The sequence below is a fragment of the Melospiza georgiana genome, chromosome 11 (genome assembly GCF_028018845.1).
Source record: "Melospiza georgiana isolate bMelGeo1 chromosome 11, bMelGeo1.pri, whole genome shotgun sequence".
NCBI lineage: Eukaryota > Metazoa > Chordata > Aves > Passeriformes > Passerellidae > Melospiza > Melospiza georgiana.
Window position 1 is genome coordinate 9273258 of NC_080440.1, and position 17257 is coordinate 9290514.

Consider the following 17257-nt stretch of genomic DNA (forward strand, 5'->3'; position numbering starts at 1 on the left):
GGCAGGGAACTTGGATCCAAAGGGGAAGAACTGCTGGGCTGGCTGAACCCCCCACATGCTGGCAAGTTCTGGCCATGAACACAGCACAAGTCACAATTTAAAGGGCACAAACTCTGTGCTCAATTCCAAAACCCAGAGCCTCCCAGCCCCTCTTGCCACACCTGGAGCTGGAGTGGAGAAATGCTCCTGGTGTACCAGGGGGCCTGGAGGACAGGCCACAAACCATGGGCAGCTGTGGAGCAGAACCTTGGAGCCACATGTGCAGCATCACCCATCTGTGCTGTGCTGCTGCTGATTCCCCTGGCATGTTCCTAGCTGGCAACTGGCTGAACTCCATGCAAGGAAGCACCAGGCACTGGAGGGATCTCAGCCCACTAACCCCAGCCCTGGTAGTATGACCTGGTCTGAGAGCTGCCCAGTGAGGTGAGCACTCCAGGGAGCACACCTCCTCCACACACTGAAATACCACTCATGGGCTGCCAAGCAGGAGTAATAAAATAATCCCTTCTTTTTTTGCAAAAAAGTGCTTAAGAAATTCTGTACAAGGTTTGCTACAGCAGCTGGCTCATGGGGATGCAAATAGTTTAGAAGCAGCAGCAGCAACATGGCTTGCAGGGAAGAGGCTGAGGAGAAACTTCTACAACCATAAGCAGTGGCAGACGGTGAAATCTAATCACAGTGGACATGAGCTTCAGAACATTTCTACCAATTAACATTGTGATTTCAACTGGTATCTGATGTCAGCTTCCCCTTCAGCTGCCTGCCGGACAGGCTGCTCTCCCCACGGACCTTGCTGACGGACATCTGAAGCATGCAGGAAGCTCAAGGACCTTGTCTGCTGGAGAGGAAGCATAAACTGCTCCTTGGCAGCTGAACAAAAGGAGAAATTATTTCCAAAAAAATCAGTTGGAAGAAGAGCCCTTTGACCACTAGCCGAATCATTTCTAGAAGTGACAGTGGCACAAATCCATGCGTTAAAAGCATTCCTAAGAGAGTCTCCAAAGCTCTCTGCTGTCACAGTGCCCAGAACAACACAGGCCAGGTTAGGCACTTGGATGAATTCAAAGTGACTAATACAGAAACAGGTCTGGACAAGGTGCATACCACATGCTCAGCAGAGACCACAGCGCTCTGGGCAATGCATTTCTCTGTGCCTGCCAGTTACTGTTGCACAGATCCCTGCAAGTGTTACTCAGCTGCCACAGAATAACACAGGATAGAAGGGACCTGTGGAGGAGACCTCTGGCTAGATCAGGTCTTAGGTAGCTCTGGTTTGATCAAACCCTTCATCTACCCTGAACAGCAGAGAGCAACATGCACACAGAGCCCCTCTGCAGCCTCGTGCACATCAGTGTTACATGCCCAGGGCACCAGGAGCACCCACACCTGGGCACGAGCTGAAGGATGGGGGAGCCAACCTGTGCCAGACTGAGGCACCCCCTCTGCCAGTGCTGGCTGGTACCAGGGCAGCATTTGCTGGCATTGGCACAGAGGCTGTAAAGCCCCTCTATAACAACATGCAACCCTTTCAGTCAAGTTCCCAAAGCACCTGCAAGAGGAGGAAGAGACAAGAGGAGGGCAGGGAATGGAGGTTCAGCACTGCCCTGTTGCTCAGGGCCCTGTGGTCTGTTAGAGATGCACAGGGGAGCTGACAGAGGGGACTGGTGATGAGCAAGTCCCTGAGCACACAGCTGTGGAGTGCTCACCTCCCTGGCAGCAGCCTCAGTGACACAGAGGTGTTTCCAAAGCTTGTCTCTCCCTGTGGAGCAGAACACCTTTTGCTGGTGCCTGGAAGGACACAGGGCAAACTGTCACCACCAAGCACGCACAGAACTCAGCTCAGTGCTGGGAAAGGCACGGCAGCACAAAGGCTGGATGCTGTGCTGGATGTGTTAAGCAACAATACAAGTCAAGTCCTTGACTGGCAGAGACCCAAGCTGTGAAAGACAAGAGGTGATAGAAAAGAGTGAAGAGGCAGGCAGCAGTGCAGCTGAGAGAAGACACGCAGTGACGAGGAGGGATGTGCCCTGGTAAGTTGGCCTCAGGTGCTCAGCTTCCCACTCAGGCTGGAGGAAAAGAGGCTCCGACCTGGATTCAGCCTTGTTGATGCACGTTGTTTTTCCCAGCGGAGGCCAAGGGCTCAGCTGGGACGCCTGTGCTGCATAAGGAGACTCCAAAGACAGCTCTCAGTGCCCTTATAAGGGTCTGGGAACGGGGGAAGCTGCTGAGAAGCCTGACAGCAATACCACAGGCAGGAGTTCAGAGCCCTCCTCGGGAAACAGCCCAAAAGAGAAACACCAGTGCAGGACTTCAAGACCTGGCATTTGAGAGCGTGGGAATGAGAAAGGTCTGAAGGAGTGGGAACAAAAGGAACAAAGCAATTTTTGGCCAGTTGACAGTGATGGAGAGCCCCTGTTCATCCAGCACCAGGTCAGGACAGGGAACTCTCTGCCAGGGCATTTTAAAACACAGAAGCAGAAGAAAATATTTCCTCCTCCTTGGCAGCCAAGCAGCGGCATTCACAGGTCAGTCTCAAACACTGCAAGTTATGATCTCTGACAGCAACTCAGAACCCAAGTCTGGGGTTCAGGGCTTGCAATCATTCCCTGAATCATAAAATCACAGAAGGGCTTGGGTTGGAAGGGATCTTAAAGACCATCTTGCTCCAACCAACCTGCCATGGGCAGGGACACTTTACACTAGACCAGGTTGGTTAGTGAAAGTGAACCTCCACCCTGCTCTGTGTGGGTGAGAGGAGAACCCAGATGCACCTCAGAACTCTCAACTTCCCTGCCTTCTCACCCTGTCATGAACCTCCTCTCTTCTCTTCACACCAGTCTTCCTTTCTGTGCTGGCGATCAGACACTGACCCGTTTTATAAACCACTGAAATCCAACCAGGTGTTCGGGGGTGTGGCTCAAATACAAGGACCTGGGACTTCCCTGGGGAGCTCATCCCTTCAGCCAGTGTCCACAGAGATTATTAGGTCAGACAACTGGTATTTTGAGCTGGTGAGAGAATGAGTGGATTACACTACTGCTGCAGACATCTGAGCAGACAGCGACATACAGAGCCAGGCCCATACCCAGCCTCTTCCTTTCCCCAGGACAGCAGGCTGTCCCTTCCAGGTGACAGCAGCAGCACTAACTGCTCCAGTGAGGTGTTCCTCCTGGGATTAGTAGATCCATCCCTGTGGAGTGCAGAGAGCACAGAGCCGTGTTCTGATCCAGCAGCGTGCCCCAGTGCAGGGAGGTGACAGCAGCCGTGTGCAGCAGTTCTGCAGTGCCTCCTAGGGATGGCAGAGCCTGCACTCCTCCTTCCACACAGAGCTCTCACACTGCCACACACCTTCTCACAACATCCCTGATGGCACAGCAAGGCTGCCACCCCCCACATGATGCCCATCTCCCCTCCTACTGCTTCATCCCCACAAACCACAGAAAGTGACTCTCTGTGTTTAAGCGCTGGTGTATGTGCTCCCAAATTTTTCACTTTTCTGCTTTAACTCAGGCTCAAGTATCCCACTGAGTCTGGGACTGGCAGGATGTAGCTAAAGCATTCAAACACAGCGTGTGTCTCTGTTGTGGTTTAACTCCAGCCAAAGCCAACAGTTCTCTACCAGCACCTGGGATCTGCTCCTGGAACACCCAGCAACAGCAGAGCAGTTACATGGGGGGCAGGACACTACACAGTTCATGCTAACAATTCCAGCCCTTTGGCTCTAACAGTCACAGTTGGTGATGCACAGCTGCACCTGGGGTACAGGAGAGCAGAGTAATGCTGGGTGCTGAGGAGGAATCCTCTTTGGAGGCAAATCCCTACCATGTGTTCAAAACTTCTGCTACCCACAAAGGGAGGAGGTGCCCAAAGATGTCAGACAGACTTGCAGCCCTGTGACACTCCCCCACTGTTATGCAGAGGTTATACTGAAAACAGAATTAAAACTACCAGCTGGTAATTCTCCAGATTGTTTGGCATTCTGGAGACAAACAACTGGCTACACTGCTGCTGCCTCTGAGCTGCTCAAGGGAGCCCAGGACAGACTGTCACAACAATGAACCACAAAGGAATTCTGGCACCTTTCAACAAAAGGCTAGCTGAAGGGAAGGAGGAACAAAAGCTATCAAACCCAATCCCAAAGGGATGGAGGAAGTGCATCTTCCCACAGTTCCTGGGCCATATGCACATATATGGATATATAGATATATAGATAATAAAGTTATAAAATTTGATCAAAATAAAACCAGTAAATGTACAGCTTGAAAAAGAGCAATATCACAGTGCATCAATGTTATGAGAAAGTCCTGTGTTCTCCCCTGCACAAGAGCACAGCCTGCCACGTTCAGGGGAGTGTGGTGAGAAGTGAGCTCTCCGGCCTGCTCAGCTCAATGCTGGCCACAGTCACTGTCCCACACTCCCAAACAGGGGTTTGGATTTCTGCAGCCAGTTCTGCACAGCAGTGGCAGACAGGCAGGAACAGCATGAGAGTGGGCTGCTCTGTCTGCAGGTTAGTGGGCATATTGGCACCAGAGACACAGAGTCACTCCTAGGCCTCTCTGTGCTCTGGTGCCAGGCTCGTATTTACTTACTTACAAAAAAAAGTGTCAAAGTGAAGAAATTCAGGGGACACTATGAGAATGGGACAAGGGCTGAATTTGGATCACAGGGGACAAGTTGACCCTAAGAATCTTCTGTGCTCTCCTCCTCACTTCATCATCAGAGGAAGAGTTGCCCACCTTGATGGTCCGGAATTTCAGCAGGTTCAAAGAGCTCTGAGCCTTTCGAGTTTTCTTTCGGACAGGAATGGTATTTGCTTTTTTCCTCTGTGGTGCTTCTTTTGCCTCTGTAGCTCTTCTCTTCTTCTGCCTAGTGCCCTCCTGGTAAGTGCTGCTGTCCTTCCACTCTGTTTTTCCCAGCAGAACTTCCTTATCTTTGATTTTCAAGGTCTTGGGCTGTGGCGCTGTGGCGCAGTCCTGGGACGAGCTGCCTGCGACTCTCCCGTTGAGAACTCCGGAGGCTTTGCAGGCGTTGCTCTCCTGCAGCACTCCACCCTTTGGTCCCTTCAGAAGCTTTAAAGCACGGGTGCCAGAATCGGGAGCTTTCTTAACCAAACGCTTGTACCCCTTGCCTTCGGTTATTTTAGTGCTCTTGCCTGAAGAAAACTGCCTTGGTGCACTTGAAGTCTTGAGGAGTTTAAGGTCTGAGGGAGAGATGCCAAGACGCCCCTGCGTGTACTTGGACTCCAAACAGGATGTGGCAGTTTTCAGTGGCACCAGGGCTTCCAGAACCACTGACAGTCTCATAGCTGGATACACGTCAGGATACATGCTTGTAGGGAAGCCCACCGTCGCCGCCTTGGATGTGCCAGATCCTGTCTGCTTCAAGGAGCTCAAGAGGAGATTTCTGGAATCCCCTTTGGAGACTTTCAAAGAGCTCACTGGCATGCTGGTGGGCAAAGGGGCCACTTTTGCCCCTGAGTTCCTGGCTGGACTCTGGGTGGGCTCAGTGGTGCTGGCACAGTTGCGCTGAGTGTTTGCTCCCGTCTGACTCGGCGTGACTGCCGTGCACGAGCTGTACCCGTACACATCCTTACTCCTCAGAATCGTGGGCTGGTAGCCCTCCTCCTTCAGGCCTTGGATGAAGGCCACCAGCTGGGTCTCTGTGTCCGAAAGATCCTTGGACATCGGGTTGAAGACTCGGAGGGCTTCCTCCAGAACTTTCTGCCCTGCAGAGGAAATTCTTGACCAGGAATGGACAGCTTTTTCTTCCTCATGGTTCACTGCAATATTCATGGCATTCGGCAAGCAGGTGCTTCAAAAAGGTCCAAATTACTGGAAAAACAACCCTTGACACCTCAAAAGGAGAAAGAAGACAGTTAGCTTACAGCAACTGAAATTATCCAAGTTTTTAATATGGGACCTGAAACCATTAAGCCCAGGCGTGGCTGGTTGCAAACCCTGGGTCAGATTCTGGGCTCAATCCAACATAGAAGCATCACCAAGAAAAACCTGTCACTCATTTATCTCTGAAATAAAACTAAAACATCTCTCACAAAAATATCCTCCAACCTAAACAAAGATTTCAGGAAATCCCATCCAATCCACCCCAAGATGAAGGACTCCAATGATTAACTCAGCAAAATCTGCAGCTCATTTCCAGTTTGAGTTTGACCCACCCCAGCTTTGGACAAACAGATCTCATTTTCACGGGGAAAAACTGAACCCTCAAAAGGAACTGAACCTTTTCCCTGTGTACACATCTCAACCAGCACCATTGAGCCATCTCACACTAAGAAATGCCTAAGTACTTAAACTGCATCAAAGCACCACCTTCAATTTCTCAGCTTCTTAACTGATGCCGCTCAAAAATTGATTCAGAGTCCCCTGCCAAAGCTGCAGCTTCCTCCTGGAGACCTGGCAGCAGGGCTGGAGGCTGTTCCAGTTGTGCTTCGTTGATGCTGAATGCTGTGGCAAGGCAGCACTGCTCCTTGCTGTTCTCTTGTTTGAACAATGGTCCACAACTTGCTGTCACAGCAAACTGGTGCTGATCCAAGGACACTTGCTGCCAAGTGAGGAGGAAGCAGGAAATTCAAGCAGGGCGGTATGAAGGAAACACACATCACCAGGGCCAAGTGTACAAAGGCCTGAGGGACAACACTGGGATCATACTCAGGGCACTGTGCAGCTGCCTGACCAGCATAAAAGCATCAATTATTGCTTTCAATAAAAAATAGGCACTAAAGGGCAGTCCAGGCAGGACTTGAAGGGCAGCCCTTCAAGAGAACTCAGATCCTGGTGGCCTCACAGCTCCACAGCTGGATGCCAGACCAACATAAAATCTTTTGCTTTATTGATACTCTCAAAATAATAATGAAGATTCAGCTAAAAAACCTGATCAGGGAAATGCAGGTGGTGTCAGAGACAGTTCTGGAGAGGGCAGTGCACAGGCAAGAAAGCTGTGATGGAGAAGTCAGTGCCTGAGCAGCCAGAACAAGGAACTGCTCATGTTCCACGTTCCCCCAGAACTCTGGTCTCACACAGCACAGGAGCAGAGCCCGTGCTGCCGCCAGCTGCACAAGCAGGGAAGAGACACAAGGCAAGAGCAGCCACAGAAGGGAAAGCACAGGTCAGTGGGGGAGTAAGAACCTCCACATGACAGACTAATCTCAGTCAAGTGCTCTGCAGACGTCACGGCCAAAGAGGGATTTGGAGGAGGATAATGCAGTTGTTCAGAGGCAGGCGGGGGATCTCCCACGAAGGAGGGGAGGCAGGCAGGGAGGTGATCCCACAGAGCCCCAGGCAGCGTCACCAGCCAGCACTGAGAGTCACCACCTCCAAAGTGACCAAGCAGTGCCAGCACAGGAAAGCCAGAGAAGGTGTAATGGTAATTTTGATGTGGTGAGGCAGAGACCAATGAAGAAACACAAGTAACAACATGTGCTCAACAGGCTGCAAAATGGATCATCTTCAGGCTGCAGCAAGCCCAGGAGCAGCTGGGACATCTGAAGGGGTGTTCTGGCTGTGACATTTCATGGGAACAGGACTTTCCACCATCCAACCGCTCGGTGCTGTTTGGTGCAGTGCCAGCTGTACTGGAGGAAAGCCGGCCACGAGCAGACGCAGCCCGGGACAGTCTGACCTCCTGACAGCCGGTTCCCTCCCGTGCCACACTGTTGTGGGGGGCTACGGGAGCACAGCACCGGAAGGTCGAGGCTAGCACCGCCTTAGAGGCCCGGCTGTCCGAGCACGGAAAGGCCTCTCCCGGTGCACCGCAGGGGAAAGCGGCTGCCGGCAGGGCCGAGACGCGGGGCTGGGGCAGCCTGTGGAGCCGGAGGCCGGTGCGCAGTCCCAGGGAGGGCTCGACGGGGCCGCCAGGTCCTCGCTCGGCCTCTCCTGTCGGCCCACCCCTCGGCGCGGGCGATGCCCCTTCCCGAGCGCCCGTCCCTCGCTCCCGCTGCACCCTCCCACGGCTCGGCCCGCCGGCGGAGGGACCCCGGGGCGGGCAGGCCGCCTGTGCCGGCCCCTCCCGGCAGGGCTGCGGGAGATGATTGGTGCAGACAGGGGGTGCGGCACCCGCGCTCGGCCCGCGCCGGCTCCCGGGACCGGGGGGGCGGGGGCCGGGGCGGGGCCCTCAGCGCCGCGGCTCCGCCTCCAGCGCTCCGAGGCCGCCGCAGCGGGCGGCTCGGCAGCGCCCTCGCCCGGGAGCCGGCGTGGGGCCCGGGCCCGCCGGCCCCAACCTACCGGCTGCCGCCAGACCCGTGCCCGCCGCTGCGCCGCACCCGCCGCTCCAACATGGCCGCCCGCGGGGCGCCGGAAGCGGCCCTGCTTCCGCTTCCCGTCCCTTTCCGCGGGCCGCGGTCACGCCCACAGTCACGGAGCCCTTTCGGTCACGCCCCCGCGCTCCGCCCCTCCGCCTCCGGCCCCGCCGTGACCACGGCAACGGCGGCGAGGGCCGTCCCGGGCCGGCAGGGGGCGACGCGGGCGGAAGCGGCGCGGGCGGAAGCGGCGCCGTCACCAGGTAACGGGGCCGGTGTCGGGGCAATGAGTGGCGGGGCCGGGCGACGGCGGCGCCTGGTTCTGCACGTGGACCTGAACAACACGGTGGTGGTGGCGGACACGGTGACGGGACAGGCCCCACGAGCGGCGCTCAACACCTTTCTCAGCACCGTCACCTGGGGCCGCGCCGGGGCTGCCGGTGAGCGCCGGGGCCGGGGGTACGGGCACCCGTGTGGCGGTGCGGGGGCTGAGCACATTCCTCTGTTCCAGGCGAGTGGGAGTGGGTGAGCGACCGCCCGTCCCTGCGCCTCCCGTGCCCCGGCGCCCTCAGCTACTACAGCCGCCACGGCCGGGACCCCGCCTTCACCGAGGCCGGCCCGGGCCGGCGCTTCCGTGACCTCCACGCCCGCCACCTGCGGCTGCTGGAGTGGCCGGACCGGCCGCACGACGCCTTGTCGGTGCCAGGGGAGCCCGGCAAACGCTACCACCTGATCCTGCCCTCCTTCTTCCGCCTCCTGGACGCGCTGCACCGGGATGGCAGAGCCTTCGCTGTTGTCTTCAGGACCTTCGGCACCGACCTGCCCCGCGCCCTGCAGGCCGTCCGCAGCGCTCTGGACGGGCAGCACCCGCAGTTCCCTGCCCTGCGGGACGTGGCGGTGAGTGGCGCCCTGAGGGTCCGTGGTGATGGGGAAGGGCAGCCAGATGATCCCACGGAGTCCCCCCCACGTCAGACTGCTCTCCAGATGCTTGGCCAGACTGCTTGTAAAAGCATGGAGTTCTCTGGATGAAGCTGTGAGCTGTGGGGGAGCATGTGTGTGCAGATCCTGTGTGGAATGGTCTCCTCTTGGGGTATCCCGTGTTGGACAGAGCATTCCTCCTCCCCAGGAGAGGCTGCTGCAGCAGAGCAGGGCTCCCCGGCCCAGAGCCGATCACAGCTGCACTCTCCTCCCCTGGCAGCACACTGGGCAGGAGTGCTGGGAATGAGTTCTAGAAGATGCTTTAGTTATTCCTTGGAGTGTTTTCAGATAGCAGAGATTGAAATGGGGGCAGTGTGCAGCTAGGAGGACATTCCTTTCCATCCCTGGGGAAGTCGTTCCTTTCCATCCCTGGGGAAGTCGTTCCTTTCCATCCCTGGGGAGGGGATGATTTTTGGTTGGATGCATTCCATGCCTCCTCTTGTCATCTTCCCAGCACCATCCTCCCACACTGTAGTGGTGGGGAGTCTCCACCCTGCTGCTTAGTGTCTCTGCAAGTGAAACAACCTGTCTGCTTTGGAAACTTTTCCTTCCCCATTTTCTGTGGTCCTGCAGCTCCCTGTGGACCTTACCCCTGGCCAGATACGGTGCAGCAAGAAAGAGGTGGTGCTAACGCATGGAGCAGAGCGCCTGGCCACCCGGGAAGACAAAAGAAAGCTTTACAACTTCTTCAGCTCCTTTGAGGGAATTGGAGGCTTCCAAGACCACTTTGACTGGTGAGAAAGAGGGCACTGAGAAAGTGGCTTGGGCATTATGTTCTTTCCTGTGATTCTCTTCGTTTCTGGGATAGCTCCTAGTTTTGAAGCCTTTATGTTGTTGGGGTCTCTATCACTTAGGCACTTCCCATGTTGCCTGTGGGCAGCCTGAAGGGACTCTCACACCATTCCTGATGTCCCCATCCCCTGGTGTACCTCCTGCTTTTCTCCAAAGGCCCCCTGATTTGTCACCTTGATGCAAAATGCCTCCTTTCTGGGAGGGCATGGGCAGCAGGACACGACATTCTCCATCCTGCTTCCCTGGCTCAGAGGGTGCCCTGGGCCCGCAGTACAGTCTGCCATTTTCTGGGAGCTGTCACCCTCTTCCTGCCCTGACTGTTCCTTCTCCACTTACTGTTTCAGGTGGGCCAGAAATCAGTTCTCTTCCCGGGGTGGGAAGCCCCTGTGGATAGACCCCCATGATCCTGACATTCAGCACATCTTCATTGATGACAACATCCGGCTGGATGATGGAGACACCATTGTTCACCCCCAGGTAGGTGGCTGAAGGCGCCTCTGGCACCAGCAGCCTGCACTGGGGTATCCCTGCAGCCTGCGCTGGGGTATCCCTGGCAAGGTCAGACATGTTTTGTCCCCTTTGCATGAGGCTGCAGAGGGGGTCAAGGCATAGCCCTGATGTCACTGCATCCTGTGCCACCAGTGTTGGTGCAGCGATGCACAGGGAGGGTGAGATCAGCTGTCAGCAATGCACAGCAGGTGCTGGCTGCCTCTGCTCCCCTCTGAGTCAGCCCTGTGCCTGGAGGCAGCAGCAATGATATCTGGGCTGCCAGCCTTGTCACCTGCCTGAGTGAAGGAAGGGCAGTGTTTGTGGGGAGCACACTTGGGAAACAGAATGTTTACACAGACAGAGCCATGCCTGGCCATTGGACAGCTGTCAGTGCTCAAACAAGAGCTGCAGGTCCATGGGTGATCCTCAACCCCTGCCTGTTTCCATCCATATGGAGACGGTGCAGGGGGGAAGCACGGCAGCCAGTGAATTGTCTGCAGTGTTTGGCAGGCAGCCTGGGAATGGAAAGGGGTGGGATGCTCATTGGATGTTCCCTTCCATACAAGCTTTCTCAGTTTACACATTTGTAGCTGGTGGCAGGAATTGTTACTGCCTGGACAGACCTGTCAGGACCAGGCTTTGGTCTGTGCCATGCCTGGTTGAGGGGAGCCTCTGCAATGGCTGCTGCATGCAGATCTGCAGCTGGAGCGTGGCTCACACAGCTCCACTTGCTGCATTTCAGCATCGGGCTATCTTGTGTGATCAAGGAGTTCCTCCTTTGGCATTGGTAGCCTGCATGGCTGGTCAGTCAGGCTGCTGTGCTAATCTCATGGCAGCCATGCAGCCAGCCCTGGGGCTGCTCCCATGCTGGATCACACAGGTAGGATCCAGTTATGGCAGCAGCAGACCTCGTGGGAGTCTGGGCAGCAGCCAAGCATCTTCCCAGCAGGGCTCATCGTTACTGCTGGGACCTTGCTGTCCTGCAGCCAGGATCAGTAGGTGGAAAGCCATTCTCCCTTCCTCTTGCATCACCACCAGCTCTGAAGGGCTGTCCCCATTTCAGTGATAGTGACAGAGCAGCACTAGGAGTGAAACAGGTTGCCAGGTGTCTTTAAACAGGCCATGGTGGAGATCAGAAGGTGAAGTCCCTGTTCCATCCTGTGGTACATAAAGGAAGAGCTGTTGGCAGAGGTTTGCCTGGAGTCAGCTGCTCCACAGAGCCGTATTCTTCCAGCTGCATGGTGTGGCCTGTTTCCTTAAGGGAGCACCAGGCACGTATGACATGCTGGTTCAGAGTCAAAGGCAATTTCTGGGAGAGGGGTAAATCTCAAGAAATTTCACCTGCTGTTGCACTGGAGATAGGATCACCCTGCCCTCTGCCCCTGACACACAGCATGGAGGTGCCTGGCTGAGGGGAGGGCAGAGCACACCACGGGGTGTGTGCATTGCTGCCAGGCTCTGCTCTCCCTGCAGGTATTCTCAGAGCAGGGCAGCAGCAGTCCCAGGAGTGTGCCCACCTCAGCACTGTACAACATTTGCCTGGTGCAAACCAATCTGCTGGAGGCCATTGCTGATGAGGACTATTTCCTGCACTGTGTGAGGAGGTGCGAGGAGAACTACGACCGCTACCTGGCCTGCGTGGAGAAGGACAGCCCGAGCCAGCAGTGGGATGGACAGTGATTGCACCTCATGGGGCTGAGTGCCTCCAGACTGGGACACCACCTGCTTCCTGCTGCATGCACTCAGAGTCCCAGGCGGGCTCCTGCTTCAAGCTGTTACCTCTCCAATGTGCAATGTGGGCGTTCAGTCCTATCAGGACCTTCCATGAGCAAACACAAGCATCCTGGGAGCTTGTGTGATGGGATTTTTGGAGGAAATGGTTTTCCAGTCTTTGGCAGTGTTGCCCGGGGTGCCCACTTCTGCATGAGGGCTGGGGCTCAGTGTCCCTCTGCAGTCACCAGGCAGGTCCCTTGACCATCCTGTGATGCAGGCAGCCTCGCAGTGTTAGCACCTCACTTCCTGCTCCTGCAATGATGGCTGGTGCAGAGCATGTGCCAGGATGAGTACAGTGTTAGCAGCAGCATCCCCAGGTGGCATTTGTGGTGTGGTGTTCTCGGCGGATGCCTTGTCACTTCTGTCTGTTTTTAAAGCAAACCTTTTTAGCTCATTTCTGTGTGAGTTTTATGCTTGCCCTTGGCTCTGCCTGTGCTGGTGGGTGGGAAGCGCCTTTCCCAGCGTGTTCATTTGCCTGGCTCAGCCAAGTGGGGACAAAAGTGTTGGTGGAGGGTTTGAGACCCATGTGCACCTTTCGTGATGCTGCTGAGAGACCCCAGCAAGGTCGTGCTCAGAGTAGGGCTGAGCTCATGTTCTGTCCCTGCAGTGGTGACAGGATAGGGGTCATCTCTAGCGTGGGACGGTGGGTTCCCGACTCCTTGAGCCCGGCACTGCATGGCTCTGGCATCGGCAGCGCACAGCAAGGGAGGGCAGATCCAGGGTCTCTCCAGCCCCTCTCCCTGCGATGGTTCCTTCCCGGCCAGGTGAACGCGGCAGGGGTACAGCGGGCCGGTGGAACCGGGAGGGCCGGGCGGGGGGGAGAGGGGCACGGCAGGGGGGCCGGGGCGGACGCGGCGCCGCCCCCACCGGCAGCGGGCGGGCCCGGGGCGGGCAGAGGCGCGGAGCGGCGGGGAGAGCGGCGGAGCGGGCGGAGAGGTGAGTGCGGTCCCGGTCCTGGTCCCTGACCCTGTCCCTCTCCCGGCGGCGGTGCGGAGAGGAGCGGAGCGGAGCGGGCAGTCCGGGCACGGCGGAGCGGCCGTCCGGGGCTGCGGGCGGGTATCCGGGAAGCGCCGGGGGCGCGAGCGTTGCAGCGGGAGCCCGGGGGACGCCGGTGCCAGCGCGCTGTGGGCGGGAGCCCGGTGGGTGCGGGCTGCGGGGCAGTGCGCCGGAGCGCCGCGGGCTGCGGGCGGGAGTGCGGGCAGCGCCGGGGGTGAGGACGGTGCGCCGAGAGCAGGAACCTGCCGGGGTCCGGATTGTGAACGGGAAGCCTCTGCGGGGTACGGACCCGGGGGATGCGGGTAGAGAGCCCCGGGCGCGCGAGGGTCCCAGTGAGTGCGGGCTGTGCACCAGCAGCACCGGGCAGTGGGAGCCGGGATGCGGGAACCTCGGGAAGCAAGAGCGCTGGTACGTGCGGGCAGAGAGCCCCAGGGAGTGGGAGCCCGGAGGGGGCGGACAGGGAGCCGTGGGGCGCAGTCGGGAGCCCGGAGGGGGTGGGCAGGCAGCCCGGGGTGCAGTGCGGAGCCCCGCGAAGCCGGAGCTGTCGCACCGCCAAGGGGAGCTGGCTAGCTGGGGCTGGGGGAGCGATGGGTGCCTGGGCTCTGACTCGGATGCTCTCCCCGCAGGAGGCCGTGGGCCGGATCAGTGGCGAGCCGGGCCGGATGGGCGGCACGGCGGGGCCGGAGCCCGGGGACCCCCGAGGCGGCTGAGCTGGCCCATGGCGGCGGGCGCGGGCGCCTTCGCGTGGGCCACCTTCCCCGCCATGCCCACGCGGCGCGTGTACTGCAGCGCCGCGCACCGCGACGGGCAGCTCTTCGTGCTGGGCGGCTGCGGGGGCGCCGGGCGAGCCCTGGGAACTGCTGAGGTGCTCGACCTCCAAGCACAGCGCTGGACCACGCTCCCACCCCTGCCCACGCCGCGGGCTGGCGCTGCCGTCCTCGCCCTGGGCAAGCAGATCTTGGTGGTGGGCGGTGTGGATGCGGCGCAGAGCCCCCTCGCCTCCGTTGAGGTCTACCACGTGGATGAGGGCAAATGGGAGAAGAAAGCGGCATTGGCTCAGCCCTCCATGGGCATCTCAGCTGTGCAGAGAGGTGAGGATAGGAGGAACATGTTGTGACTCTTGCCCAAAGTTTGCTAAGCATCCTTGGAGTCTTGGTAGAGTGCAGCTTGCCAGGAGCCAGGGTTGGTCCCTGTATGTGGTGCCCATGTCTGCTCCCTGGACAGGGATGCTTGGCATGGACCAGGCTGCAGTGAGCAGGGCAGAGGAAATGCCAGGACAGTGGTGGGAGCGGGCAGGGGTGCCGGCCGCGCTGGAAGCAGGATTTGGCAGTATGGCTGTGTTGCCATGGTGTCTCCAGGGAGATGATACTGCCGAGAATAATTAGAGGATAGCCCTGTGCTCTTGTCTGTGCCTGATGGATGGGATGGAGAGGGGGGCAAGAGGGTCCCAGTGCAGCCAGGGCATTGCCAGGCTCAGGCCTGCTGTACTCACTGTCCCCAGCTGCCCTGGAGCAGTGTCTGGCTGTGGGGCTCAGCAGTAGCGCTGCTGCCTGCCCTGGAGGGCATGGGGGCACTCGCAGCCCTTCGGTGCTGCCCGCAGACCCCCCTGCCTCACTGCTGCCTCTTTTCCAGATGGGGCTGTCTACGCCCTGGGGGGAATGGGTGCGGACACCTCTCCCCAGGCTCTGGTCCGTGTCTATGAGCCAGCAAAGGATCACTGGCAGCCCCTACCCTCCATGCCCACACCGTGTTATGGGGCCTCTGCCTTCCTGCAGGGAAACAAGATCTTCGTCCTGGGTAGGTGCTGCTGGGGCAAACCGAGCATCCCCTGTGCCTCTACCCTCTTCTTCCTCTGTTCCCAGGTCAGAGAATGACCTGGTGCACCCCAGGGTGGCTCCATAGTGCCCAGCACTGCAGCCAGCAGGCCCCATCCTGCTTGCTGAGCACACCAATAGTGCCAGCTTGGGGCACTGGCTGCTACATCTCCTCTGTGCACAGGAGGCCGGCAAGGCAAGCTGCCTGTCACTGCCTTCGAGGCTTTTGACGTGGAGACAAGGAGCTGGACACGCTACCCCAGCGTGCCCAGCCGCCGCGCCTTCGCCGCCTGTGCCATGGCTGATGGAGTTGTCTTCAGTCTGGGGGGGCTGCAGCAGCCAGGGCCCCACAACTTCTACTCTCGTCCCCATTTTGTCAACACCGTGGAGATGTTTGATCCTGCGCAGGGTGAGCTCCATGTCTCTGGGTGAGGAGGAAGCATCTTCTGTGGGTCTGGGATGATTCTGTGGGTTGGTGGGAGGTGTCTGAGGGACATGATTATCTGGGCTCTGAACATCAGCCCCTTGTACCCATGGTGAATGAATCCTGTGCTCCCTGGTCCCAGGGAGTGATTAACCTGTGGCCTTGGTGTACAGAGGGGAAACCCCAGCGGGTGATGCTCACTCCCTGTCATACCCAGGTGTGTGGAGAAAGCCAAACCGCACCATCCGTATGAAAGAGAAGAGAGCTGACTTCGTGGCTGGATGCCTGGGAGGAAGAGTGGTGGCTGTGGGTGGCCTCGGTAATGCTGGGGGTAGGAGCGTGGCCGTGTTCCCATCCCCATTCTTTGGGGCACATCAGTGATCTGCATGGCAGTGGGGAGGTTGGCTGTGCAAAGCCAGGGGGTTACTGCAACACTGTCTGCAGCAACATCTCTCTCTGCTCTCACAAGTGCTGGGGAGACTCTACTGCCCTGTCCCGCTGGCTGACCCACTGTGTCCCTTGCCCCTTTCACTCCCCAATCAGGATTTTCCCTGTTCATGTGCAGCGTTCTGGGCTCACACAGCCCAACAGTGGCTCAGCTCCGCTGTGCAGGGTTGCAGTGCTGCATCCCTCTCCCAAGAGAGCTGGGGAAAGGTTAGAGCTGTCACTCAGCAGAGGGCATTCAGCAGGAAGGGCTGCCTGGGGAGCCTGGTGCCAGCCACAGCACTGCCAGCCCTGCAGGGAGGGCTGCCAGACCCCCAAGATTGCTGTGGGAATAGGGAATGGTGCTGGCTGCATTCCTGCAGTGTGGCATTGCTCCTGAGTCCTGCTGCAGCTGGAGCTGCCTTATCCCTGCAGAGTGCTGGCACGGGGAGGGGGGGAGGGCGAGGAGTGGTTGAGGGGGCAGAGCCAGCAGGTGGGGCATTAGTGCCTGCAGCCATCCCTATGGGGACTCTGCTAATCCTCTTGTGCCCCCATTAATTGCCTCTGGGATCTCAAAGCCTGTGCAGCTCAGAGCTCCTGTTCAGGCATCAAAGGGATGTGGAAGGGAAAAGGCAGAGCCTGGGGTGAGGGGCGGGGGAGCTGCACAGAGGCTGATGTGGTTCTGTCTTCCACAGGGAACCAGTCCTGCCCACTGGACTCAGTGGAAGGGTTCAGCCTCTCACAGAAAAAGTGGGAGCCGCTGCCCCCCATGCCCACTGGCCGCTGCTCCTGCTCCAGCTGCCCAGCACCCAGCCTGCTCTTCATCATCGGCGGTGTGGCCCAGGGTCCCAGTGGCGCTGTTGAGGCTCTGTGCCTGCGTGATGTGCCCTGAGTGGGACCCCGGGGACCAGCCCTGGCCAAGCACTAAGTGCCTGAAGACGGGGACAGGGTGTGTGAGCGCCCATGTGTTCACCCAGGGTGACCTGGCTCCAGGAAGCCTCTGTCCCATGATGCCAGGCACCAGAGCAGCTGCAGCTGTGGCAAGTCCCAGCTCCTGCAGCGCTGTGGCAATGAAGCCCAGGGCAAACTCCTGCCTGGTGGGATGGCCATCGGCAGCAGCGTGGGGGGAGCAGCGGTGGCAGGACTGCCGCTGGCCTCACTGCCCTGTCCGGCCCCATCTGTGCCACGGCGTATCTGTGCCGTGTGTGTAGCAGTGAGTGCTGTGTCGTCGTAGACCCAGTCGATGTCTCATGTAGCACAGAGGTGCCCTGTAGCTCAGTGCCTGGGAGGTGATGTAGCACCTCAAATAAATGA

The 17257-nt window shown here is 58.2% G+C and overlaps 3 protein-coding genes across 4 annotated transcripts; 2 read left to right on the top strand and 1 right to left on the bottom strand.

Moving 5' to 3' along the window:
• Positions 1–8281, bottom strand: CCDC71 (coiled-coil domain containing 71). The gene is made up of 2 exons (XM_058031791.1): positions 8241–8281; positions 1–5853 (listed from the first exon to the last, which is right to left on the bottom strand). Exon 2 carries the CDS (start codon positions 5790–5792, stop codon positions 4620–4622), a length of 1173 nt encoding a protein of 390 aa, XP_057887774.1. The 5' UTR covers positions 5793–5853; positions 8241–8281; the 3' UTR covers positions 1–4619.
• Positions 8282–8498: 217 nt separating this feature from the next.
• LOC131088024 (uncharacterized) lies at positions 8499–12680 on the top strand. The gene is made up of 5 exons (XM_058031799.1): positions 8499–8694; positions 8766–9151; positions 9806–9966; positions 10369–10501; positions 11987–12680. The coding sequence occupies exons 1-5, from the start codon at positions 8541–8543 to the stop codon at positions 12191–12193; spliced, it is 1041 nt and encodes a 346-aa protein (XP_057887782.1). The 5' UTR covers positions 8499–8540; the 3' UTR covers positions 12194–12680.
• Positions 12681–13974: 1294 nt separating this feature from the next.
• On the top strand, positions 13975–17257 carry KLHDC8B (kelch domain containing 8B). Of its 2 annotated transcripts, none has more exons than XM_058031796.1 (5): positions 13975–14373; positions 14915–15079; positions 15281–15505; positions 15738–15851; positions 16639–17257. In XM_058031796.1, exons 1-5 carry the CDS (start codon positions 14001–14003, stop codon positions 16833–16835), a joined length of 1074 nt encoding a protein of 357 aa, XP_057887779.1. In that variant the 5' UTR covers positions 13975–14000; the 3' UTR covers positions 16836–17257. The 2 variants fall into 2 exon arrangements, with proteins under 2 accessions (XP_057887779.1, XP_057887780.1); XM_058031797.1 differs by having other exon boundaries at positions 13979–14373; positions 15738–15839.